Below are 27958 nucleotides of genomic sequence, written 5' to 3'. Positions count from 1 at the left end.
AGCTGACAAGGTAAACATCTGTCGTTTTGCCTCTGACCAAGGCAGTGACCAAGGCACTGTTCCTAGGCCGTCATTGTACAATAGGAATTTGTTCTTATTAACCGACTTGCCTAGTTAAATTGAGAGAAAAAAAAAGTAACGATTGAACGTCACAACCAGGCTGATGTAAACAGGAAATGCCGGTAGTTTTATAAATGCCTACAGACAATATTTGACATTAATTAAAATTAATTATACGAGAAATTACGGCGGAAACGCCTTTATGGGCAAATGTTGATATAATAACCATCATATCGAAGTAAACTTGGGAGTCACGCTATGACATGTTGTGTGGTCCTCCCGCTACGACTCACCGTTAAAGCATGCAGTTTATTAGTCTACAGATTAAATAAATGATGATGAACTTTACAGGGTGGTGAAAAGAGCAAGGTGATGAGCTGGATGCTCTTTTCCAATTAATATAGAGGGTCTTATTCCGGTGACATGATGATCGATGCTTGGCTGCCGTTTGACAAATAAAATAATATCACTCTTATCCATAATAATCTCATAATATAGGCTGGCTACCCGCGCTGTATGTGCGAGCTGTTGACTAGAGTGTATGTGTCAAGACCAGAGTGGGCACATTTGCTATATAACGCACCAGTTCTTGTGACGAAACCATCAGTAGAGTTGAAAATGTGAAGGAAACTCATTTGACTTGCATTTTTTCATTCGACACATGGCAATTTAACCGCCCAAAAAATATTTGTATGTGCATTACGTCATCACCCACAACCTTTTATCCGCAATAAATTAGTTTGATGGAAACACATCTCTGATGGAAAAATGCCTATATTGTTTTATGCAGATTTTAAAATATTAATCTGAAAATTTGCCCGTCACACAAAAAAAAAATACGATATACCATTTTTTTAATAATAAAACAATACAACAAAAATTAGTGTCTAATTTGTGTTTATGTCCCCTTCAAGTCACCACCATTTCAGGAGATCTGGTTGTCAATTTTTCTTGGTGATTTTACTGTTTTCTAGAGTAGTGGGAGATGAAAGAGTTTAATTCCCTGTATAATACTGTGCTTTGAAATCATTTTAGGAATTGGGGACTGTGAAGAGACCCCTGGTGGCATGTCTTGTGGGGTATGTATGGGTGTCTGAAAATTAATGCTATTTGATTATGCAGAAATCTGGAATTTTCACTACAGTAATATTTCTCATGGAAAGTAGAACAGAAGCAGTTCATTTCATCAACCGTCAAAAAGGAAAGACTGACATGCATGTTGTTGGACTGGTGAGACGAATTGAAAACACTCCCTGCACTGCCACTTAGTGCATGGAGATGTAAGTGAAGCCTGAGGCCTTGACAATATGCAACACAAATGCAAAGGATCTGTTCTGTGTTCCTCTTTATAACCATGCTATAGGAAGCTGGTTAACTAACCAGTGAGTGGTCTGGCTGTGGAGTGGTCAGACCTGAATGTTGACTGTTAAAACGAATAGGGCAATTTTGGTGATGGTTCATTTTCTTTGTACTTTCACTTGAGGACAAATCAAAAGTATGTGGACACCTGCTCGTCGAACATCTCATTCCAAAACCATGGGCATTAATATGGAGTTGGTCCCCCCTTTGCTGCTATAACAGCCTCCACTCTTCTGGGAAGGCTTTCCACTAGATGTTGGAACATTGCTGCGAGGACTTGGTTCCATTCAGCCTCAAGGGCATTAGTGAGGTCGGGTGACTGATGTTGGGCGATTAGGCCTGACTCACAGTCGGTGTTCCAATTCATCCCAAAGGACTTCGAAGGGGTTGAGGCCAGTCAAGTTCTTCCACACCGATCTCGACAAACCATTTTGGACCTCGTTTTGTGCACGGGGGGCATTGTCATGTTGAAACAGGAGACTTCCTCAAACTGTTTCCACAAAGTTGGAAGGACAGAATCGTCTAGAATGTCATTGTATGCTGTCGCGTTAAGATTTCCCTTCACTGGAACTAAAGGGCCTGAACCATGAAAAACAGCCCCAGACCATTATTCCTCCTCCACCAAACTTTACAGTTGGCACTATGCATTAGGGCAGGGAGCGTTCTCCTGGCATCCACCAAACACAGATTCGTTCGTCAGACTGCCAGATGGTGAAGACTGATTCATCACTCCAGAGAACGCGTTTCCACTGCTCCAGAGTCCAATGGCGGTGAGCTTTACACCACTCCAGCCGACGCTTGGCATTGCGCATGGTGATCTTAGGCTTGTGTGCGGCTGTTCGACCATGGAAACCCATTTCATGAAGCTCCCGACAAACTGTTATTGTGCTGACGTTGCTTCCCGGAGGCAGTTTGGAACTCGGTAGTGAGTGTTGCAACCGAGGACAGATTTGTGCTACAGCACTCGGCGGTCCCGTGCTGTGAGCTTGTGTGGCCCTTGTTGCTCCTAGATGTTTCCACTTCACAATAACAGCACCTACAGTTAACCCAGGGCAGCTCTAGCAGGGCAGAAATTTGACAAACTGACTTGTTGAAAAGGTGGCATCCTACTATGACGGTGCCACGTTGAAAATCACAGAGCTCTTCAGTAAGGCTATTTTACTGCCAATGTTTGTCTATGTAGATTGCATGGCTGTGTTCTCGATTTTATACGCTGTCAGCAACGGGTGTGGCTGAAATAGCCGAATCCACTCATTTGAAGGGGTGTCCACATACTTTTGTATATAGAGTGTAGCAGGAAAAGGGTGGACCAACTGCATATTAATGCCCATGACTTTTAGTCATGTAGTGCATCTAATCCAAGGGGTTGTACGCCCCCTGGCGGACAAACAAAAATACTGCACCATCACCATTTTGACCCATCCATCTACCCCCCCCCAAAAAAAGTATTGCTCATTTAAATACCAAAGCTGCCATTTTGTAGCCTTTGTGTTGAAACTAGCTCCCGAAATGAATGACTATTTGACTAATTTAGAAACTTCCAAATCCTTAAGATGCATTCAGATGAAATCAAATTATTTCCCAAAAGCTTGGTTTCATGTAGCACATAAAATGAATGCAAATTAAATCATATACAATTATTCTCAAATTAGGAAAAGGCTGGTATTTACTCAAGATTATATTCACAGGACACCCCATGAGCCCAGCTCTAAAGTAGCACCCTCCCGAGTGGCGCAACAGTCTAAGGCACTGCATCTCAGTGCTAGAGGCATTACTACAGATCCTGGTTCAATTTCAGGCTCTATTACAACCAGCTGTGATTGGGAGTTTCATAGGGCGGTGCAAAATCATCCCAGCGGTGTCTGGGTTTGGCCGTCATCGTAAATAATTATTTGTTCTTAACTGACTTGCCTAGTTAAATAAAAAAATGTTACCTTTAAGTATAAGGAATATGGTGCTACCTGGGACAGATCCAATGTATGCACAGAAGAATCAAGAGGTGGAGGGACGGGAGAAAATCCTAAGGTGGAGGGACGGGAGAAAATCCTAAGGTGGAGGGACGGGAGAAAATCCTAAGGTGGAGGGACGGGAGAATCCTAAGGTGGAGGGACGGGAGAATCCTAAGGTGGAGGGACGGGAGAATCCTAAGGTGGAGGGACGGGAGAATCCTAAGGTGGAGGGACGGAAGAATCCTAAGGTGGCGGGACGGGAGAATCCTAAGGTGGCGGGACGGGAGAATCCTAAGGTGGAGGGACGGGTGAATCCTAAGGTGGAGGGACGGGTGAATCCTAAGGTGGAGGGACGGGAGAATCGCGAGGTGGAGGGACGGGTGAATCCTAAGGTGGAGGGACGGGAGAAAATCCTAAGGTGGAGGGACGGGAGAAAATCCTAAGGTGGAGGGACGGGAGAAAATCCTAAGGTGGAGGGACGGGAGAAAATCCTAAGGTGGAGGGACGGGAGAAAATCCTAAGGTGGAGGGACGGGAGAAAATCCTAAGGTGGAGGGACGGGAGAAAATCCTAAGGTGGAGGGACGGGAGAAAATCCTAAGGTGGAGGGACGGGAGAAAATCCTAAGGTGGAGGGACGGGAGAAAATCCTAAGGTGGAGGGACGGGAGAATCCTAAGGTGGAGGGACGGGAGAATCCTAAGGTGGAGGGACGGGAGAATCCTAAGGTGGAGGGACGGAAGAATCCTAAGGTGGAGGGACGGGTGAATCCTAAGGTGGAGGGACGGGTGAATCCTAAGGTGGAGGGACGGGTGAATCCTAAGGTGGAGGGACGGGTGAATCCTAAGGTGGAGGGACGGGTGAATCCTAAGGTGGAGGGACGGGTGAATCCTAAGGTGGAGGGACGGGTGAATCCTAAGGTGGAGGGACGGGAGAATCCTAAGGTGGAGGGACGGGAGAATCCTAAGGTGGCGGGACGGGAGAATCCTAAGGTGGCGGGACGGGAGAATCCTAAGGTGGCGGGACGGGAGAATTGCGAGGTGGAGGGACGGGTGAATCCTAAGGTGGAGGGACGGGTGAATCCTAAGGTGGAGGGACGGGTGAATCCTAAGGTGGAGGGACGGGAGAATCCTAAGGTGGAGGGACGGGAGAATTGCGAGGTGGAGGGACGGGTGAATCCTAAGGTGGAGGGACGGGTGAATCCTAAGGTGGAGGGACGGGTGAATCCTAAGGTGGAGGGACGGGAGAATCGCGAGGTGGAGGGACGGGTGAATCCTAAGGTGGAGGGACGGGTGAATCCTAAGGTGGAGGGACGGGAGAATCGCAAGGTGGAGGGACAGGAGAATCCTAAGGTGGAGGGACGGGTGAATCCTAAGGTGGAGGGACGGGTGAATCCTAAGGTGGAGGGACGGGTGAATCCTAAGGTGGAGGGACGGGTGAATCCTAAGGTGGAGGGACGGGAGAATCCTAAGGTGGAGGGACGGGAGAATCCTAAGGTGGAGGGACGGGAGAATCCTAAGGTGGAGGGACGGGAGAAAACCTAAGGTGGAGGTACGGGAGAATTGCGAGGTGGAAGGACGGGAGAATCCTAAGGTGGAGGGACGGGTGAATCCTAAGGTGGAGGGACGGGTGAATCCTAAGGTGGAGGGACGGGTGAATCCTAAGGTGGAGGGACGGGAGAATCCTAAGGTGGAGGGACGGGAGAATCGCGAGGTGGAGGGACGGGAGAATCCTAAGGTGGAGGGACGGGAGAATTGCGAGGTGGAGGGACGGGAGAATCCTAAGGTCGAGAGACAGGAGGCACTAGATGTTCAATTATTTATTTTTCACCACATTAAGGCTTTAATGTACGCAACCAATTATTTTATGGACAGCAATTTAACCCTTTATTCATTGTCCAGATTTCAGCTCCATGATTGCTACACCAAAAGATAAAATGATTATTTTACACTGAATTAGCCTGGTCCCAGATCTGTTTGTGCTCTTACCAAATACATTGCTCATTGTTAAGCCAAACATGATAATGACTGACCAGGGATGGCACAAAAGACTGGTACTCTGGCTAGAATTGAAAGGAAATTCAGGCTTAAAAACAGGGTTGCTAGGTGATGGGATACAACAAGGCCACAAAACAAAAATGGACTAAAGTAAAACAAGTCATGTACCATTACTTTTTTTGGGGGGGGGGGGGGAATTCCATCACCAAAAAACAAATCCAGAAAATGGCATTGTGGACAACATGTTTATTTGTCAACTCAAAACAACCGCTTCTGTTGGGACCATTGAGACACAATCCACTCCTACTGAAGATCAGTTAGAGAAGGTCCAAGTGCAGTTTAAGGTGGTTGAATGGCTTTAGGTTAAGGTGTTGATGTATAGGGGTCATGGTGCCATCATCCTCCACGCTGCTCACTTGAAGCATTTGCCCTGGTTAAAGGGTTTTCCCACGTGTTTGAATTCTCCCTCCCAAGCAAAGTACTCCTTGACCATGGTCTTGGTTTCGTCGCTGTCGGGGTCCAGTTTGCGCCAGGCGTACGACTCGTAATCAATCTGCCAGTCATCAGACAGCTACACAGGAGGGAGAAATGATAGGTGGTCAACTAAAAGCAATCATACAAATCATTGAATTCCCAACATTGGGACAGCAGAATGAACCTGTAGGGTTTATAAATGCTTGGTGAGACTAACAAGATCAACCAAGTCACTCAAATGTATACAGTTGTAGCACATGGTTCTCCAAGAGCACGTTTTCAATTCAGAACTGCAGTAGACCTCCCAATTCTCTCTGATACCCTTAGACCCAGTTCTCCAGACACAGATCAACTTCAATCCAGGACTAAAAAGCTTGGTCAAGGGAACATTTAAATGTTTAACTTCTTTGGGAATAGGGGGGCAGTATTGAGTAGCTTGGATAATAAGGTGCCCAGAGTAAACTGCCTGCTACTCAGGCCCAAAAGTTAGAATATGCATATAATTAGTAGATTTGGATAGAAAACACTCTGATGTTTCTAAAACTGTTTGAATGATGATTGTGAGTATAACAGAACTCATATGGCAGGCAAAAACCTGAGAAAAAATTAAACCAGGATGTGGGAAATCTGAGGTTTGTAGTTTTTCAAGTCATTGCCTATCGAATATACAGTGTCTATGGGGTCATATTCCTAAGGCTTCCACTAGATGTCAACAGTCTTTAGAACCTTGTTTGAGGCTTCTACTGTGAAGGATGAGGGAATGAGAGCTGTTTCAACCAGGTGTCTGGCAGATTGCCATGAGCTCAGTCTCGCACGCCCGTGAGAGGGAGCTGTGTTCCATTGCATTTCGAAAGACAAAGGAATTGTCCGGTTGAAACATTATTGAAGATGCATGATAAAAACATCCTAAAGATTGATTCTATACATCGTTTGACATGTTTCTACGAACTGTAATATAACTTTTTGGACTTCTCATCTGAACTTTCGCCTGGACTTGACCACGCCTCTTGAGTTTGGATTTGTGAACTAAACGCAAAAAAAGGAGGTATTTGGACATAAATTTTGGACTTTTATCGAACAAAACAAACATTTATTGTGGAACTGGGATTCCTGGGAGTGCATTCTGATGAAGAGCAAAGGTAAGTGAATATTTATAATGCTATTTCTGACTTTTGTGACGTCTCCTTCTTTGGAAAATGGCTGTATGTTTTTCTGTGGCTAGGTGCTGACCTAACATAATCGCAAGGTGTGCTTTCGCCGTAAAGCCTTTTTGAAATCTGACACAGCGGTTGCATTAAGGAGAAGTTTATCTATTTCCATGCATAACACTTGTATTTTTTATCAATGTTTATGATGAGTATTTCTGTAATGTGATGTGGATCTCTGCACTTTCGCCGGATGTTTGTTTGAGACAATGCATTTCTGACCATAACACACCAATTTCAAATGAGGTTTTTGGACATAAAGATTAACTTTATCGAACAAAACACACATTCATTGTGTAACATGAAGTCCTTTGAGTGCCATCTGATGAAGATCAAAGGTTAGTGATTAATTTAATCCTATTTCTGACTTTTGTGAGGGCTCTCCTTGGCTGGAAAATGGCTTTATGGTTCTGTGACTAGGTGCTGACCTAACATAATCTTTTGGTGTGCTTTCGTCGTAAAGCCTATTTGAAATCGGACACTGTGGCTGGATTTACAAGAAGTTAATCTTTAAAATGGTGTAAAATACTTGTATGTTTGAGGAATTTTAATTATTGTATTTCTGTGTTTTTGAATTTGGCGCCCTGCAATTTCACTGGCTGTTGTCGAGCTTTAATCCTGGGTCTACACTTAATATATGTCTGGGAAACAAGTCCCCAGTGTATCCCCAAGACTGTTCAGTCAACTTTATTATTCCACAGGGGAATAATGGACAAGAATTGTCTACTAAAATGACCTTCCACCCCAAACAGCCCAAGGGGAATCAGAAACTCACAGTGAAAGCTAAGTCCTGTCCTCTGAAGATCCAGATTCCAGAAATGCTACTGTCGTTGTTCCCGCCGAACAGGATCACGCTGGCAAAGCCGTTCTTGCGGAGTTTGTCAAGTCGCTGGAACATTCCTGAAAGATGAACAGCTCTCAGTACCCCCCAGACATTCCCAGTACCCCCCCCCCCAGATATTTCCAGTACCCCCCCCCCCCAGATATTCCCAGTACCCCCCCCCCCAGATATTCCCAGTACACACCCCCCCCAGATATTCCCAGTACCCCCCCCCCCCAGATATTCCCAGTACCCCCCCCCCCCCAGATATTCCCAGTACCCCCCCCCCCAGACATTCCCACAGTACCACCCCCCCCAGATATTCCCAGTACCCCCCCCCCCCCCAGACATTCCCAGTACCCCCCCCCCCCCAGACATTCCCAGTACCCCCCCCCAGACATTCCCAGTACCCCCCCCCAGACATTCCCAGTACCCCCCCCAGACATTCCCAGTACCCCCCCAGACATTCCCAGTACCCCCCCCAGACATTCCCAGTACCCCCCCCCCCAGACATTCCCAGTACCCCCCCCCCAGACATTCCCAGTACCCCCCCCCCAGACATTCCCAGTACCCCCCCCCCCCAGACATTCCCAGTACCCCCCCCCCCAGACATTCCCAGTACCCCCCCCCCCCAGACATTCCCAGTACCCCCCCCCCCAGACATTCCCAGTACCCCCCCCCCCCAGACATTCCCAGTACCCCCCCCCCCAGACATTCCCAGTACCCCCCCCCCCCCAGACATTCCCAGTACCCCCCCAGACATTCCCCCCAGACTCCAACATTCCGTTTTTGACAATGATTGCTACATGTGAAATCCTTGACGAAATACACAGCTGCAATGCGGAGTGAAAAGTGAGATTAACATGAACAAACCTTTACTATCGAGTCACCCCTATGAACTGTTGACATAACCATGGATGTCTGTGGGTGTAGAGCCTATGGATGGCAGTGATTATAGAGGCTGTGGTATGAATGGCTGTGGGTGTCGAGCCTATGGGTGGCTGTGGCTGTCGAGCCTATGGGTGGCTGTCGAGCCTATGGGTGGCTGTCGAGCCTATGGGTGGCTGTCGAGCCTATGGGTGGCTGTCGAGCCTATGGGTGGCTGTCGAGCCTATGGGTGGCTGTCGAGCCTATGGGTGGCTGTCGAGCCTATGGGTGGCTGTGGGTGTCGAGCCTATGGGTGGCTGTGGGTGTCGAGCCTATGGGTGGCTGTGGGTGTCGAGCCTATGGGTGGCTGTGGGTGTCGAGCCTATGGGTGGCTGTGGGTGTCGAGCCTATGGGTGGCTGTGGGTGTCGAGCCTATGGGTGGCTGTGGGTGTCGAGCCTATGGGTGGCTGTGGGTGTCGAGCCTATGGGTGGCTGTGGGTGTCGAGCCTATGGGTGGCTGTGGGTGTCGAGCCTATGGGTGGCTGTGGGTGTCGAGCCTATGGGTGGCTGTGGGTGTCGAGCCTATGGGTGGCTGTGGGTGTCGAGCCTATGGGTGGCTGTGGGTGTCGAGCCTATGGGTGGCTGTGGGTGTCGAGCCTATGGGTGGCTGTGGGTGTCGAGCCTATGGGTGGCTGTGGGTGTCGAGCCTATGGGTGGCTGTGGGTGTCGAGCCTATGGGTGGCTGTGGGTGTCGAGCCTATGGGTGGCTGTGGGTGTCGAGCCTATGGGTGGCTGTGGGTGTCGAGCCTATGGGTGGCTGTGGGTGTCGAGCCTATGGGTGGCTGTGGGTGTCGAGCCTATGGGTGGCTGTGGGTGTCGAGCCTATGGGTGGCTGTGGGTGTCGAGCCTATGGGTGGCTGTGGGTGTCGAGCCTATGGGTGGCTGTGGGTGTCGAGCCTATGGGTGGCTGTGGGTGTCGAGCCTATGGGTGGCTGTGGGTGTCGAGCCTATGGGTGGCTGTGGGTGTCGAGCCTATGGGTGGCTGTGGGTGTCGAGCCTATGGGTGGCTGTGGGTGTAGAGCCTATGGGTGGCTGTGGGTGTAGAGCCTATGGGTGGCTGTGGGTGTAGAGCCTATGGGTGGCTGTGGGTGTCGAGCCTATGGGTGGCTGTGGGTGTCGAGCCTATGGGTGGCTGTGGGTGTCGAGCCTATGGGTGGCTGTGGGTGTCGAGCCTATGGGTGGCTGTGGGTGTCGAGCCTATGGATGGCTGTGGTAGGTATCTCACCCATGATGAGGTTGCAGCTCATGAAGGTCATGGTGAGCTCCTCGGGGAATTTGTACTCGCCGTACCAGATGGAGTAGCCCTCCTTGTCAAAGTGTTCCCAGAAGTGGGGCACGGCTACAGTCAGCGTGTCCTCGTTAGAGTACTTCCTCTTGAACTCGTCCATGACAAATGCACTGCAGGAAGAGGAGAGAGGAATCAGGAGAACAGGGGGAGGGATTGTACACTCCTAGTCACCTAATAACTCAGAGGTTAATATATATACAGTGCATTCAGAAAGTATTCAGACCCCTCAACTTTTTCCACATAGTTACTTTACAGCCTTACTCTAAAATGGATTAATTCAATTCATGTTTTTTCCTCATCCATCTACACACACACAAGACCCCATAATGACAAAGCGAAAAACAGTTAAAAATATTATTAGTAATAGCCCCCAGAGAGGAGTCCGTCAGGATAGACCTCCGTACTAGAGCCCCCAGAGAGGAGTCCGTCAGGATAGACCTCCGTACTAGAGCCCCCAGAGAGGAGTCCGTCAGGATAGACCTCAGTACTAGAGCCCCCAGAGAGGAGTCCGTCAGGATAGACCTCCGTACTAGAGCCCCCAGAGAGGAGTCCGTCAGGATAGACCTCAGTACTAGAGCCCCCAGAGAGGAGTCCGTCAGGATAGACCTCAGTACTAGAGCCCCCAGAGAGGAGTCTGTCAGGATAGACCTCAGTACTAGAGCCCCCAGAGAGGAGTCCGTCAGGATAGACCTCAGTACTAGAGCCCCCAGAGAGGAGTCCGTCAGGATAGACCTCAGTACTAGAGCCCCCATAGAGGAGTCTGTCAGGATAGACCTCAGTACTAGAGCCCCCAGAGAGGAGTCCGTCAGGATAGACCTCAGTACTAGAGCCCCCAGAGAGGAGTCCGTCAGGATAGACCTCAGTACTAGAGCCCCCAGAGAGGAGTCCGTCAGGATAGACCTCAGTACTAGAGCCCCCAGAGAGGAGTCCGTCAGGATAGACCTCAGTACTAGAGCCCCCAGAGAGGAGTCTGTCAGGATAGACCTCAGTACTAGAGCCCCCAGAGAGGAGTCCGTCAGGATAGACCTCAGTACTAGAGCCCCCAGAGAGGAGTCCGTCAGGATAGACCTCAGTACTAGAGCCCCCAGAGAGGAGTCTGTCAGGATAGACCTCAGTACTAGAGCCCCCAGAGAGGAGTCTGTCAGGATAGACCTCAGTACTAGAGCCCCCAGAGAGGAGTCAGTCAGGATAGACCTCAGGTTTGAACCAAGTGGAGTATTCCAGAACGCAGGATTATTATTCAACTAACTTTTATAGCCACATGTAATTTAGGATTTTTTGGTTAATTAAAGGGGATTTTGGTTGTCAAAAGCGTGACTTTCCTGCGTTTTATATATAAATAAACACTGCAGTTCCACACGGTTGGAATAATAGTGACATTTTAAAAATGTTAATGCCCTTTTAGTGTAGGAACTGGTTGAAAAACCACACAGAAAACACCTGATGTCAGCCTGTTTGTGGGATGGAATTTCGGCCTGCCTGGTGACATCACCTAGCATTAAATTAGATAATAGACCAATAAGAAAGAGAGCTGCAAAACTCTGCCAATAACATCTCGTCTGCCACCCACTCAAACAGTACGAAGCTAGTTTCGTTCATTTTCGGCCCTTTCAATTTAAAACAAATCACAGTAAGGTACTTAATTGTTACCCAGAAATTATTTGATATCGAGATGAAAAACGGCAGCATTGGTCCTTGAAAAAAGCTACATTTGTAGAAGATAATTACGCCATGACAATTTTAAGTCTATTCCTCAAAAACGATCCAGTTATTTCAAGCAACTTTGGACAGCTGGCCAACTCACTGCTCCAGCCTTCTGGAACAGCCTCCAGCCCTCAAAGGTGTTTGAAAGGTTAAAGTTGAGATTTTTTAAATGAACCAGAAAATCTATAGTTATTTCTGGTTGCTAATCAAAGTTAGCTGGCTAACTCATTGATCCAGCTTTATAATATACCCCCTTTGGATCAATGAGTTAGCTGGCTAACTTTGATAAACAACCCAAAATAACTTTAGATTATAACTTTAACTAACTATAAATAGTCTCATCTATTTTATGAGGGAGCCCTGCATCTACACTATTTAAAAATACAACATAATACAAATACACAAGAATTGTTAAATTGTTGAGTCAATTACACCATGACAAGCTTATTATCTTTATATAAAAAAAGAAAAATAAGTTATATCACAATATTTAGGCAAGTTAGCTGGCTAACTCATTGATCCAGATCATTAGTATAACCCTCAGGTCTGATATATGTGGACATATGATGTACCTCTTTGGTAGGTGAGCGAAAGGGTCCTTTGTTTTGGGTTCTGAAGCCAGAGCTGCTTCACACTCGTCCATTTCCTCCTCAGCGGGGGCAGCTTCCTTCTCTTCCTTCTTCTTCTTATCCTTCTTCTCCTGAGGTTTGCCTGCCTCCTTTCCAGCTTTCTCTTTCTTGGGAGGGGTGTCTTTCTTGGGAGGGGTGTCCTTCTTGGGCTGCATATCAGAGAACTTCTTGGCTGGAGTATAAAGACATTCAATAAAGACATTCAATAACAAATCCAGTGTAGTGTACTACACCGAGTGTTTCCTTGTGTTTGCATCTTTTAACATCAAATAAACCTCATTACCATTTGATCACAATATTAGCATGCATCGGTGCTTGAAGAGGGGCATCCCCGGCACCGCTCATAATATATCAACTATTGTCCCAGGTCTTCTAGTCAGATTATTGTAGATTGGGTCTACTTTAACCTGTGCCAAAGTCCTGCGTTATTCTCCCAAGGATTAGATTTCACAACGAGGGGGATGCCTCTGTCATGATAGTACGGTCTTGGGTGGGTGACAAATTACTTCATATAAAACACCTTTCAATCTTCTCCATTAAAACAAACGTCCTATTATTTCTAATTTAGAAATCTATCAAAATGTGTAAAATGTGCAGAAAATACAACACAATTCTTCATAGAAAACATTTTTTATATATCATGGAACTAGAACAATATGTGGAAGAATCCTTTCTTTTACAGTTGGTCCTTACGATCAAACTGAGCCATCTTGCCGCAGAGCTTGACCTCTCCGAGCACAGTCTTGAACTGGGGCTGGTTGACGCAGGTCTGGAACCAGCGGGTCACGTTGGGGAAAGGTTGGCGGAAGGAAGGCTCAAGGACCTACAGGAGGAGGAGAGGGACATTTAAAACCACGTGGACAGCGCCACTACTCTAAACATAAGATGTAGCATTTAGGTTAATGTTTCCCATACATTGGTCAAGTTTGTAGCTAGATGTGATATGTGCAGTCATAAGGGTTCTGCCTCGAGGAATGGCTAGAGAAATACTAACCCTAGGCTAAGTCATAAGACATCAAAGCCACATCGGCCAGTTTCCCGGACCCAGATTAAGCCTAGTCCTGGATTCAAAACCCTTCCATGTTTTTTTCAATCTCCATCGAAAGTGTGTTTTAACCCATCACTAGGGTTACTGTCTCTGGTAAACCATTCTGAATGGAACACTAGTGTGTTTTAGTCCATCCCTAGGGTTACTGTCTCTGGTAAACCATCCTGAATGGAACACTAGTGTGTTTTAGTCCATCACTAGGGTTACTGTCTCTGGTAAACCATCCTGAATGGAACACTAGTGTGTTTTAGTCCATCACTAGGGTTACTGTCTCTGGTAAACCATCCTGAATGGAACACTAGTGTGTTTTAGTCCATCACTAGGGTTACTGTCTCTGGTAAACCATCCTGAATGGAACACTAGTGTGTTTTAGTCCATCACTAGGGTTACTGTCTCTGGTAAACCATCCTGAATGGAACACTAGTGTGTTTTAGTCCATCACTAGGGTTACCGATTACGTTACAACGGAACGACTTGATTAGTGTAGTGTTAGCTAGCTACATAGTTGTCTTTGCTATCTTTGTATCTAAGATAATTGTGTAGTTTTGAGTAATTATCGGTTAGCTAGCCAGCTATTTTCGTCCGCCGCGCTGCCGTTCTCCTACCTAGTCAACACTGCTAGCTAGCCAACTTCTACCGAATAGCAGCACTGTAGAAACTTACATTACAACGGAACGACTTGATTAGCGTAGTGTTAGCTAGCTACATAGTTGTCTTTGCTGTCCTTGTATCCAAGATAATTGTGTAGTTTAGAGAAATCTAGAGAAATTGTCGAGGTTACCTAGCCAGTTAGAGGTTACCTAGCCAGCTACACTTTCAAACAAAGTCAACAACGCAGCCACTGCTAGCCAGCCTACTTCACCAGCCAGCAGTACTATATCATTTTAGTCAATAAGATTTTATTTTGCAACGTAAGCTTAACTTTCTGAACATTCGAGACGTGTAGTCCACTTGTCATTCTAATCTCCTTTGCATTAGTGTAGCCTCTTCTGTAGCCTGTCAACTATGTGTTTGTCTATCCCTCTTCTCTCCTCTCTGCACAGACCATACAAACGCTTCACACCGCGTGGCCGCCGCTACTCTAACCTGGTGGTCCCAGCGCGCACGACCCACGTGGAGTTCCAGGTCTCCGGCAGCCTCTGGAACTGCCGATCTGCGGCCAACAAGGCAGAGTTCATCTCAGCCTATGCGTCCCTCCAGTCCCTCGACTTCTTGGCACTGACGGAAACATGGATTACCACTGATAACACTGCTACTCCTACTGCTCTCTCCTCGTCTGCCCACGTGTTCTCGCACACCCCGAGAGCTTCTGGTCAGCGGGGTGGTGGCACTGGGATCCTCATCTCTCCCAAGTGGACATTCTCTCTTTCTCCCCTGACCCATCTGTCTATCGCCTCCTTTGAATTCCATGCTGTCACAGTTACCAGCCCTTTCAAGCTTAACATCCTTATCATTTATCGCCCTCCAGGTTCCCTTGGAGAGTTCATCGATGAGCTTGACGCCCTGATAAGTTCCTTTCCTGAGGATGGCTCACCTCTCACAGTTCTGGGTGACTTTAACCTCCCCACGTCTACCTTTGACTCATTCCTCTCTGCCTCCTTCTTTCCACTCCTCTCCTCTTTTGACCTCACCCTCTCACCTTCCCCCCCTACTCACAAGGCAGGCAATACGCTTGACCTCATCTTTACTAGATGCTGTTCTTCCACTAATCTCACTGCAACTCCCCTCCAAGTCTCCGACCACTACCTTGTATCCTTTTCCCTCTCGCTCTCATCCAACACTTCCCACACTGCCCCTACTCGGATGGTATCGCGCCGTCCCAACCTTCGCTCTCTCTCCCCCGCTACTCTCTCCTCTTCCATCCTATCATCTCTTCCCTCTGCTCAAACCTTCTCCAACCTATCTCCTGATTCTGCCTCCTCAACCCTCCTCTCCTCCCTTTCTGCATCCTTTGACTCTCTATGTCCCCTATCCTCCAGGCCGGCTCGGTCCTCCCCTCCTGCTCCGTGGCTCGACGACTCACTGCGAGCTCACAGAACAGGGCTCCGGGCAGCCGAGCGGAAATGGAGGAAAACTCGCCTCCCTGCGGACCTGGCATCCTTTCACTCCCTCCTCTCTACATTCTCCTCTTCTGTCTCTGCTGCTAAAGCCACTTTCTACCACTCTAAATTCCAAGCATCTGCCTCTAACCCTAGGAAGCTCTTTGCCACCTTCTCCTCCCTCCTGAATCCTCCTCCCCCTCCCCCCCCCCTCCTCCCTCTCTGCAGATGACTTCGTCAACCATTTTGAAAAAAAGGTCGACGACATCCGATCCTCGTTTGCTAAGTCAAACGACACCGCTGGTTCTGCTCACACTGCCCTACCCTGTGCTTTGACCTCTTTCTCCCCTCTCTCTCCAGATGAAATCTCGCGTCTTGTGACGGCCGGCCGCCCAACAACCTGCCCGCTTGACCCTATCCCCTCCTCTCTTCTCCAGACCATTTCCGGAGACCTTCTCCCTTACCTCACCTCGCTCATCAACTCATCCTTGACCGCTGGCTACGTCCCTTCCGTCTTCAAGAGAGCGAGAGTTGCACCCCTTCTGAAAAAACCTACACTCGATCCCTCCGATGTCAACAACTACAGACCAGTATCCCTTCTTTCTTTTCTCTCCAAAACTCTTGAACGTGCCGTCCTTGGCCAGCTCTCCTGCTATCTCTCTCAGAATGACCTTCTTGATCCAAATCAGTCAGGTTTCAAGACTAGTCATTCAACTGAGACTGCTCTTCTCTGTGTCACGGAGGCGCTCCGCACTGCTAAAGCTAACTCTCTCTCCTCTGCTCTCATCCTTCTAGACCTATCGGCTGCCTTTGATACTGTGAACCATCAGATCCTCCTCTCCACCCTCTCCGAGCTGGGCATCTCCGGCGCGGCCCACGCTTGGATTGCGTCCTACCTGACAGGTCGCTCCTACCAGGTGGCGTGGCGAGAATCTGTCTCCGCACCACGTGCTCTCACCACTGGTGTCCCCCAGGGCTCTGTTCTAGGCCCTCTCCTATTCTCGCTATACACCAAGTCACTTGGCTCTGTCATATCCTCACATGGTCTCTCCTATCATTGCTATGCAGACGACACACAATTAATCTTCTCCTTTCCCCCCTCTGATAACCAGGTGGCGAATCGCATCTCTGCATGTCTGGCAGACATATCAGTGTGGATGACGGATCACCACCTCAAGCTGAACCTCGGCAAGACGGAGCTGCTCTTCCTCCCGGGGAAGGACTGCCCGTTCCATGATCTCGCCATCACGGTTGACAACTCCATTGTGTCCTCCTCCCAGAGTGCTAAGAACCTTGGCGTGATCCTGGACAACACCCTGTCGTTCTCAACTCACATCAAGGCGGTGACCCGTTCCTGTAGGTTCATGCTCTACAACATTCGCAGAGTACGACCCTGCCTCACACAGGAAGCGGCGCAGGTCCTAATCCAGGCACTTGTCATCTCCCGTCTGGATTACTGCAACTCGCTGTTGGCTGGGCTCCCTGCCTGTGCCATTAAACCCCTACAACTCATCCAGAACGCCGCAGCCCGTCTGGTGTTCAACCTTCCCAAGTTCTCTCACGTCACCCCGCTCCTCCGCTCTCTCCACTGGCTTCCAGTTGAAGCTCGCATCCGCTACAAGACCATGGTGCTTGCCTACGGAGCTGTGAGGGGAACGGCACCTCCGTACCTTCAGGCTCTGATCAGGCCCTACACCCAAACAAGGGCACTGCGTTCATCCACCTCTGGCCTGCTCGCCTCCCTACCTCTGAGGAAGTACAGTTCCCGCTCAGCCCAGTCAAAACTGTTCGCTGCTCTGGCACCCCAATGGTGGAACAAACTCCCTCACGACGCCAGGTCAGCGGAGTCAATCACCACCTTCCGGAGACACCTGAAACCCCACCTCTTTAAGGAATACCTAGGATAGGATAAAGTAATCCTTCTAACCCCCCCCCCCCTTAAAAGAGTTAGATGCACTATTGTAAAGTGGTTGTTCCACTGGATATCATAAGGTGAATGCACCAATTTGTAAGTCGCTCTGGATAAGAGCGTCTGCTAAATGACTTAAATGTAAATGTACTGTCTCTGGTAAACCATCCTGAATGGAACACTAGTGTGTTTTAGTCCATCACTAGGGTTACTGTCTCTGGTAAACCATCCTGAATGGAACACTAGTGTGTTTTAGTCCATCACTAGGGTTACTGTCTCTGGTAAACCATCCTGAATGGAACACTAGTGTGTTTTAGTCCATCACTAGGGTTACTGTCTCTGGTAAACCATCCTGAATGGAACACTAGTGTGTTTTAGTCCATCACTAGGGTTACTGTCTCTGGTAAACCATCCTGAATGGAACACTAGTGTGTTTTAGTCCATCACTAGGGTTACTGTCTCTGGTAAACCATCATGAATGGAACACTAGTGTGTTTTAGTCCATCACTAGGGTTACTGTCTCTGGTAAACCATCCTGAATGGAACACTAGTGTGTTTTAGTCCATCACTAGGGTTACTGTCTCTGGTAAACCATCCTGAATGGAACACTAGTGTGTTTCAACCCATCACTAGGGTTACCCTGTCTCTGGTAAATCCTAACGGAACACATCCCTATATAAAGTGCACTTAATAGGGAGCCAATTTGGAGACACGGCCTATGTTTAAATATAAAAGGTTCCCTGATTCAACAAGCCATTGATTTGTTAACTGAAGCAAAAAAATGTGTGCAGTTCAAGAGGTACTTTCTTGAGGAACGGACAGGGAAACACCCACCTGGACTAAGTCAGAGGACATGAAGCCCCTAGGGTATGTGTGGTCATAACAGAATGTCAAACCTGTTTAAAGAGCCAGATCATGCTGCAGGCCACGCTGATATCAGCCAGGCTGACTCTCTCTCCAACCAGGAAGGTCCTGGTGTTGAGGTGATGGTTGAGGACAGACAGAACCTTCTTTACCTCCTCCTTGGCCTGCTCTGTTGCCTGGAGGAGGAGGGGGGGGGGACGCAATGCATTACATTTACAATGGATACATTAGATTGTGCATGACTAGAGGCTACAGGGTGAGAGACATGGCACCAAATTGAGCAGAGTAACCGTAAACCAGAACAGATAAGTTGGCTCCTAAGACACCTCATTTAGCATTAGTCACCTAACCGAATTTCTATGTCATACTACCAGTGTGAAGTTACGTTGCCCATTGCCCCTACCACCATGCGGCACATCTCAGATGTTTGCTATAGCATGTGACTTAATGTATCTCACAACACCTAGAGAATGTTAACAGCAATACAGACTATGGGTGTGAACGTTAAAACCAAATTGGGATGGTTTGCGGTCCCAATTTGAATTTGTTAGCTAGCTACATAAAGTAAACGAAAAATTAAATAATATTTTGCTGATAAACAATCATGTGTGGCTGGTAGATTAAAAGGTTAATTTCCCACCTTGGTTGTGACATCTGTTCATCTACAGTGTAATTTCAATAAAGAGCATCAGAATACAATGGTAACCGTACATACCTGTTTGTTGAACTGCATGATTCCCAAGGTAGGGAAGACCCACGCAGAAGCTGGAGGGATGATTTCAGCATCGGCAAAGCTCACCCACTGAAGCACCTGGGCCTGGGCCTGGGGACTGCTGCCACGCAGGGCCTCATTGCTCACTGGAGGAGAAGACGGTAGATACGATGAGACGACGGTAGATACGATGAGACGACGGCAGATACGACGGCAGATACGACGAGGAGCCGGCAGATACGACGAGGAGCCGGCAGATACGACGAGGAGACGGCAGATACGACGAGGAGCCGGCACATACGACGATGAGACGGCACATACGACGATGAGACGGCACATACGACGATGAGACGGCACATACGACGATGAGACGGCACATACGACGATGAGACGGCACATACGACGATGAGACGGCACATACGACGATGAGACGGCACATACGACGATGAGACGGCACATACGACGATGAGACGGCACATACGACGATGAGACGGCACATACGACGATGAGACGGCACATACGACGATGAGACGGCACATACGACGATGAGACGGCACATACGACGATGAGACGGCACATACGACGATGAGACGGCACATACGACGATGAGACGGCACATACGACGATGAGACGGCACATACGACGATGAGACGGCACATACGACGATGAGACGGCACATACGACGATGAGACGGCACATACGACGATGAGACGGCACATACGACGATGAGACGGCACATACGACGATGAGACGGCACATACGACGAGAAGACGGCACATACGACGAGAAGACGGCACATACGACGAGAAGACGGCACATACGACGAGAAGACGGCACATACGACGAGAAGACGGCACATACGACGAGAAGACGGCACATACGACGAGAAGACGGCACATACGACGAGAAGACGGCACATACGACGAGAAGACGGCACATACGACGAGAAGACGGCACATACGACGAGAAGACGGCACATACGACGAGAAGACGGCACATACGATGAGACCGTGGGCTCAGATCGTAACAGGTAATGCAGTCCCAAAGGGGCAGTGAATCCAAGCAAAATGCTGCGTGATCTATATTTTTTCCAATCCCATGTTTACAAAAAAAAAAAAAAAGTGGATATGGCGATTTTGGTTGACATTCCAGCCCATTGGCCTTAGAAAACACAGTCCAGTCATGGCTTGTATCAAGGATCAGAGCAGATACTCTACCAGTATGGCTTTCCCACTGAGTCACTGGTGTTTACTCCTTATAAAACACCGTGGTGCTGGACCAGGGGAAATGGAGTCTCCAATCCTAAAGGACTGAACTACTAACTTGAGTTAAGAGCCTGTGAACCATCTAAACAGTTGCCATTGATAAGGAAAAATATTAAAGTGTTATGTTAACTGTTTGCTAACCGTAGTAGTCCCACCCCACCCCCTTCAATGATTCCAACGTTTAAGCATAAGATTTTAACACCGCCATCTCGCGCAGTACAAGACTAGAAACTCTGTTTATTTTTTACTTTAACAATAAACTACCTAGTTAGCTAATAAAAAGGTTACAGTAGTTTCCCTATTCATATCTGGATCCTGGGACGCAGTTAGCGTTAACGCTGGGACCGCCAATATATGTCCAGGGATCCTAGCTCTAACAAGGTGGTAATACATTGGTAAAGCAGCTAGCCTAGCTGCTAGCAATCAAGCTAGGCAACCTGGGCTACTATTGCTGGATACCAAGCACGCTAAGCTGGATACCAAGCACGCTAAGCTGGATACCAAGCACGCTAAGCAGTTAGCCCTTGTGGCTAGGACCACCGATTTCAATTTGTCTCGGTTTTAGGACCACCGCTGGCGTCTCTCATTTCACGGAGTGAATAGAGGGCTCGTCCTACCATCTTTACTATCACGCCTTCGGGAAAAAGACGAGGATTACATCTCTGCTGGGAAGGTACGTGAACTCTTGGAGAAGCAGTAAGTTTTCTATAAGGAAATGATACTTCAGCAGGAAAATAACTTTGATCATGGATTCTACCAACGGCTGGACGACTTAACTAAAGATGTACAAGACATTAAAACAAGCCTTCAGTTCACACAGAAGGATGTGGATGTATTGAAGACCACACAGGATTCACTTCCCAGACACTGTTCCTCTAGAATGAAATCCCCACAGTCAGGGAGGGTGGTAATGTATGCTGATGACTCTACAATGTACAGTCGTGGCCAAAAGTTGAGAATGACACAAATATACATTTTCACAAAGTCTGCTGCCTCAGTTTGTATGATGGCAATTTGCAAATACTCCAGAATGTTATGAAGAGTGATCAGATGAATTGCAATTAATTGAAAAGTCCCTCTTTACAATACAAATGGACTGAATCCCCCCCAAAACATTTCCACTGCCTTTCAGCCCTGCCACCTTGGGCTGAAGACCCAAGGTTGCATCCCCAGACAAACACCCGATGCAGCCAATCAAGTTTATGATTGACAGCTGATTAGTAGCATTCAGGTGATGAACTGGGGCAGTTGGAAACCGAACACTGCATGAGGGCAGCTATCGAGGAGGACGAGGGTAACTGGCCACCCGTCTGCAGGTAGCCTAGTTGTTAGAGCGTTGGGCCAGTAACTGAAAGGTTGCTGGTTCAAATCCCAGAGCGGACAAGGTAAAAATCTGTTGTTCTGCCCCTGAACAAGACACTTAACCCACTGTTCCCCGGTAGGCCGTCATTGTAACTACCGTATGGACAATGTTCCCTCTAAGATGAGCGTTCAGAAGAAATATCTGCACACCCCCCCCCCCCCCCCCCACAGAGAAGCACGAGATTGAACTTCACTCCCCTTTCTAGAGTTTTCCCCCATTAGTTAACACTATCAACGTTTCCCTTTACTGTGGGAATTGTGATCGAATCAACGCAATATTAGTCACTTTCAATCCAACATAACAAAACAAAACTATGCAAGACTTAGTACGCAAAGCTAATTATGCAAGAGATTTGGTTGTAGGCATAACGAATCGGATTCTATAGAGCGACTAAGCCCGTACTCTACAGACCGGTGCGCCAAAACCAATCAGAGCTGCAGTAGGCCTATATGCAAATAGACCACTGCCATATATGGATCTGTGTCATTTACTTAGAACTGGACTGTGTTCACAGCACAAGCAGTTGTGAGTAGATGCGCTTGTTTTGAGATCAAAGGAAGAGCTGCATGTAGCCACATGCACATTTTGTTCATATCCTTTGCTACTTTGAGTTATTAGCCCAGTTATAGATAATTTGTAGTCAGCAATGGGGGAGTGGTTGCTTCCTACAAGAAGAGTAAGAAGCGAGTAAGGTAAAGAGCTTTTTCTTTTGCCTCAAAGTAGAAGTGATTTATTTTGAGACAGGCTTGAATAAGCCAAGTAGCCAATAGGCAGAGAGTAGTATACATTCTGATTCTCTGTAATAATTATATGGGAATAATGCATTTTATTTTGTTTCTTGCATCAACCACCACAACATTTTTTAGTCACCCCCTTGTCTGAAGGACAAGTGGATAATCAGGTTAATGTCAAGCCCTGCATGTTATTTCCCCCTCAAAAGTCTCATGGAATATAGGCCTACATTGACCACACATTGGCTGCTACTGTTGGCTGAATGATAGAACAGCAATTTCCATGTTAAAATGTTATGGGATGCATGTGTAACAGTATAACTTTAGTCCGTCCCCTCGCCCCGACCTCGGGCGCGAACCAGGGACCCTCTGCACATATCAACAACAGTCACCCACGAAGCATCGTTACCCATCGCTCCACAAAAGCCACGGCCCTTGCAGAGCAAGGGGAACCACTACTTCCAAGGTCTCAGAGCGAGTGACATCACCGTTTGAAAGGCTATTAGCGCGCACCACCGCTAACTAGCTAGCCATTTCACATCGGTTACACATTAACTTAAAGCTGGTACAGCCTTAGTGTTCACAGTAAACGCACGCCAGAAGTTGCACAGAATTTTCACAACGTTCCAAGTTTGCGCCCAGCAGACCTGACTTTTGAGCGAACACCGCCCTATGGCCCTGGGTCAACAGTAGTGCACTAGCCTATGGCCCCTGGTCAACTGTAGTGCACTAGCCTATGGCCCCTGGTCAACAGTAGTGCACTACCCTATGGCCCCTGGTCAACAGTAGTGCACTACCCTATGGCCCCTGGTCAACAGTAGTGCACTACCCTATGGCCCCTGGTCAACAGTAGTGCACTACCCTATGGCCCCTGGTCAACAGTAGTGCACTACCCTATGGCCCCTGGTCAACAGTAGTGCACTACCCTATGGCCCCTGGTCAACAGTACTGCACTATAAAGGCCCTGGTCAACAGTACTGCACTATAAAGGCCCTGGTCAACAGTACTGCACTACCCTATGGACCCTGGTCAACAGTAGTGCACTATATAGAGGACAGGGTTCCATTTGTCTACTCCAGATGCAGAAAAAGACGGGATGTGAAAAGCAGACTTACGGTAGTGAGCAATGGCATTACTCTCGGAAAGACAGAAGCCGTCATCGCCCTGAAAAGCTGGAACCTGGCGAGGGGGAACAGTTTAAAAAAGGAAAACAGAGTCAGTCATTTATTTGATTAGTTGGGAGTCCATTTTCAACACCTGTCCCTAGATGGGAGACACCAACCAATAGCAAATGTTTACGTCTGATGCTCAGGGTTAAAAAGCTCAAGAAAACTTCATGATTATTTCAGGTGAAGAAATTCAAAACATCATTGCATCATACAAACTATTTTTGGGAATATAGCGTTGCTAACACAGACAGTACAACATCTTATCATCCAAGTTCAAGGATGTGTACAAGGTAAACCGTGTTAGTATCCCAAGCGGCACACTATTCCCTATATAAGACCTTGGTCAAAAGTAGTGCACGGTGTAGGGAATAGGGTGCTATTTCAGATGGATCACATTACAAAACGGATACAGAAACTGACCTTGCCCAAGGGGAAGTTGTTGAGGAAGGCGGGGGTACGGTTCGTCTGCCCGAAGGTGAAGGCAGGGGCGCTGCTGGCCACCTTGAGACGAGATTATACTTTATTCATCCCAAGAGAAATTAGGCTGCGTTTACTCAGGCAGCCCAATTCTTATCTTTTGCCCAATTATGGCCAATAGAGCTGATCGGTCAAATTACGAATTGGTGGCAAATGATCAGAATTGGGCTGCTTGTGTAAACAGAGTTACGTTGTCATCGTTACAGCCGTAGTAAAAACAATATAAATACAACATTTAAAAACAAATCACAGGGCAATAAGAATAAATATGATAAGGCAGGTTAAAGGTGTAGTACCTTGAGGCGTGCACCGCTGTACTGGGCTGCAATCTGAGCCTTGAAGGCTCTCCAGTTCTCTGGATACGTGTACAGAGTCTACAGAAGGGAGAACCATCACAACTATATTAAATGGGGAGGAAAACCCTGTACACAGTAGTGCTTCTAGATCCAGGTGGTGGTTTAGACAGGAACAACTGGTAGAATCTCTAGTACCTACATAACTAGTGGTTTCTAACAGTAGGCTACGCAGGGTGTTCAATCAAAAACATCTTTTGACCAATGGGTCAAATTATGTTATTAATATGTTAATTGTGTACATAACAAAACTTATTGGGAGTTTTTACCCTTGTAGGATGACCAAAATTAGGGTGACTTAATCAATTGAGGCCAGAGAAAAAATGAACTGGTAAAAAATAATCTGGAAAAAAGCATTGCGTCAGCTAGGCTGGATGCTGTGAGAAAATGAAGGCTAACCGACAGGCTCACCCTTGAACTCATCTTTCACCTTGAATCCGGCGGATATAAAACATAGGACAAATAGATATTGATTTTTAGACATGACATGCATATTTTATTTTACCTTTATTTAACTAGGCAAGTCAGTTAAGAACAAATTCTTATTTTCAATGACGGCCTAGGAACAGTGGGTTAACTGCCTTGTTCAGAGGCAGAACAAGATTTGTACCTTGTCAGGTTGGGGATTTGAATTTTCAACCTTTCGGTTACTAGTCCAACACTCTTACCACTAGGCTACCTGCCACCCCAAGTTAAATAAAAGTCAAATAAATAAATAAAACATTTAGTATTTTAATAATTTAGCATATGCCTTTCATATTAATGCTAAATTCGTGTTCTTTTTTCAATGATTTCTCACAAAAACAAGCCTATCTGCGTAAAATGTCAACGGAGTACTGAGCGTACAGCAAGCTTTTTTATTTTCATAGCCTTTTACATTGAATTCAGCTCATGTCATGTTAATTCAGCGACCTGAGGAAACAACTTTGCAGACGTTAACCACAACATGTAAAATCCTCAAGACCGTGTGAGAAAGCAGCGCCGCTCTGTGATTATTAACGATTGTATTAGGTTACAAAATTCAACTTTTTTTGATATAATGTTGATGTGTTAGAGAAAGATTGCAAACGATTCAGAACATGAATAATTATATTTGTCTTGGTAAAATGTATTTTATAACACAAGGAAGTGTAATGTAATGAAATCTTGTTTTCAACCACTTGGGGCAGTGTGTAGACACCCTACAGTATGGGACAGTTTCCCCAGCCACAGATAAAAAGTTAGTCCTACTTAGGGCTGTTACGTCACGACTCATGACCGCAGTCAAATACCAAATTTGGGGAAGATAATTTTCACCATAAATTGTTTTACCTTTATAATAAAGCACTAAAAGACATCACATTTGCGGTCTATTTTGAGAATGGAGTGTTCCAGCAACTTGATTGCATTTTGGAAAATGTGCACTTATCGCCTACTGTCCTGTGCTCATTGCTATACTTACAATGTGAAGAAATAGGCTAATAGTTTTCCAAGATTTTTAAGCTAATGCTACTTCCTTATGTTGTGCCCTGCGTTTAGCCAGTGGTAAACAGACTGCTGCAGCCCGATTGGCTGAACGCAATACGCCAGATCCGAGACTTGCATTCTTAGATATTAGTCACTGAATGGATGTTTTATGTGCTAACCACGGGGGATAGGGTTGTATTGCCAGCTGTACACACTAACTTCGGACGGTAAGATGAAACGACTGAATATCGCCATCTGTCAGGCTTTGGGCTAGCCTAGAAGCTGATTGCTGGTAAAAACATTTGAATAATGCATAGCCAAAATACATCAGAAGGATATCAGTAAAACAGCTTAAAATATTTTAAATTCAATTCCAGTGCCAAAAATGTACTCCTAATATCTCACAACAGCTATACAACAAGCAACTCACTTAGACCCTTGGTGTTGGGAATGTACAGGATATGTAAGCTTTATCGGCCGATATGCCCATTGTTACAACCAATGTAGGCAGAGGTTACACCCCTTTAAATCTCACTTCCTTGCATTGGCTACTGAGCTTGCTAAAGTCAAAGTTATGCCAAGTCATTAGGGCACATCACTTGCGGATCACAAAGATGTTTAGGCAATCATAATGAATATCCTGCATTGGTAGTGGCTTACCCCTAAAGTTGACCACAATCCTATCCAAACAGCAAGCGAACTAGTTAGTTTGATACCTACTGTTAGCTAGTACCACCTACTTCCCATTAAGTACGTTGCTAGTTAGCTAAGTAGCCACAAGTATGCTACCCAGAGACTCCAGGTGGCAATATTTGTATACTTTGCAAATAAAAGCTGTAAATAAGCCATGACACGCAGGAGATACAAAATCGACAGCAAGTAATTTCATTCATTATTCGTCACGGACTCTGAAGAACCCAACGTGGCACAAGGTACGGAAAGAGGCGTCATTTTACCATCGCAAATGCTATTATGCTGCATCGTCAAGGAATACTTTATAGGGGGTAAAAAATAAACATAGCAATGAAGTTTAAAGTGGCTAAATGTGTCAGATATACTAAAGGGTAATGGATAAGTGGACGGATGGGGGCGATTTTGTACAGATGGTTGCTGAAAAGCAAATAACAATTAAGTGACAAGGCAACTCTCCATCTTACTCACCCCTGCCGCCATCTTTAGGACGAGAGAAAGGAAGAAACAAGGCGCGCACCAGTGACGTATTTACTGCCTGTTGGGGCGCGTCGCTGAAATCAAACGTTGAATGAAAATGCTGAAAAGAAATGGCATTTTGCCCAAAAATTTTAATATGAGCTGTGTTTTAATACCCATACTATTATACGGTATACTTGAGTATATACTACATACTATTAGTTAATTTGAGTATACTGTAAGCGAACACTGTACTAGCGCTTCGCCTGTCTACCGGAAGTTGATGCTGTTGCTATGCAACCTCTTGCGAGTTTGTTAGCGTAACATAATTACTTGCTAGAGATTTTACGATATCGGGTTCATAAATTCAATCTGGAATGCCAGTTCGTAAATTACGAGCGTTTCGCTCTAGGTTAGTTCAGACCATTTTACTCGCCCTAGCAGGCTGTTTTCATGTTATCAGACGTTCTCTCTGAACATCTCTCTCTGATTCGGAGTAGATAGCCAGAATTAACAATGGCAAGTTCGTGTTAGCATATAGTTAATATGGCAAATTCGGCGTATTATTAGCCAACTAACGATATATATATGATTTAACCTTTTTTTAACTAGGCAAGTCAGTAAAGAACAAGTTCTTGTTTACAATGACGGCCAAAGAACAGTGGGTAAAACAGGAGTAGAACGACATATTTTTACCTTGTCAGCTCGACTCGGGGATTCTATCAAGCAATCTTTCTGTTACTGGCCCAACGCTCTAACCACTAGGCTACCTGCCGCCCCTAGATAACGTTAACTAGCTAACATACCGGTAAATACTGCTGTAATTCTATGCGGTACGTAAGGATTACGTAGCTAACAAATTGTCAGCCAAAATAACGTGTAATGTAACTTATTTGAAAAGTGATTACTTTATTACATTGCTCAACATGTTCTTAACATTTGTCATCATTAGTTAAAGCAATTAATTTGTATCGGCTCTAGTCAGACTCCGGCTGCATTTTACGCAATTTTCTTCAAAACTGAAA

General features: G+C 46.6%; 1 protein-coding gene and 1 non-coding gene across 2 annotated transcripts; both read right to left on the bottom strand.

Annotated features, from left to right (window-relative positions):
• Positions 1-5535: 5535 nt before the first annotated feature.
• LOC120047846 (elongation factor 1-gamma) lies at positions 5536-27008 on the bottom strand. Its single transcript, XM_038993395.1, has 11 exons — positions 26946-27008; positions 24282-24359; positions 23929-24009; positions 23455-23518; positions 18984-19126; positions 18301-18444; positions 13102-13231; positions 12352-12580; positions 10013-10185; positions 7816-7940; positions 5536-5932 (listed from the first exon to the last, which is right to left on the bottom strand). Exons 1-11 carry the CDS (start codon positions 26955-26957, stop codon positions 5774-5776), a joined length of 1338 nt encoding a protein of 445 aa, XP_038849323.1. The 5' UTR covers positions 26958-27008; the 3' UTR covers positions 5536-5773.
• Positions 23643-23715, bottom strand: LOC120048914. The gene has a single exon (XR_005477063.1). It is a non-coding gene; the product is annotated as a small nucleolar RNA SNORD36 (small nucleolar RNA).
• Positions 27009-27958: the final 950 nt, after the last annotated feature.

The sequence above is a fragment of the Salvelinus namaycush genome, chromosome 5, assembly GCF_016432855.1.
Source record: "Salvelinus namaycush isolate Seneca chromosome 5, SaNama_1.0, whole genome shotgun sequence".
Taxonomy (NCBI): Eukaryota; Metazoa; Chordata; class Actinopteri; order Salmoniformes; family Salmonidae; genus Salvelinus; species Salvelinus namaycush.
The sequence above is the reverse complement of the archived record's forward strand: the minus strand, read 5'-3'. Positions and strand labels throughout refer to the sequence as shown.

Excerpts from the sequence above, each read along its gene's own strand:
- LOC120047846 (XM_038993395.1), bottom strand. Across the intron at positions 18,445-18,983 it reads TCATGCAGTTCAACAAACAG|GCAACAGAGCAGGCCAAGGA; the intron begins GTATGTACGGTT and ends CTCCTCCTCCAG. Across the intron at positions 5,933-7,815 it reads GACAGGACTTAGCTTTCACT|CTGTCTGATGACTGGCAGAT; the intron begins GTGAGTTTCTGA and ends CCTCCTGTGTAG.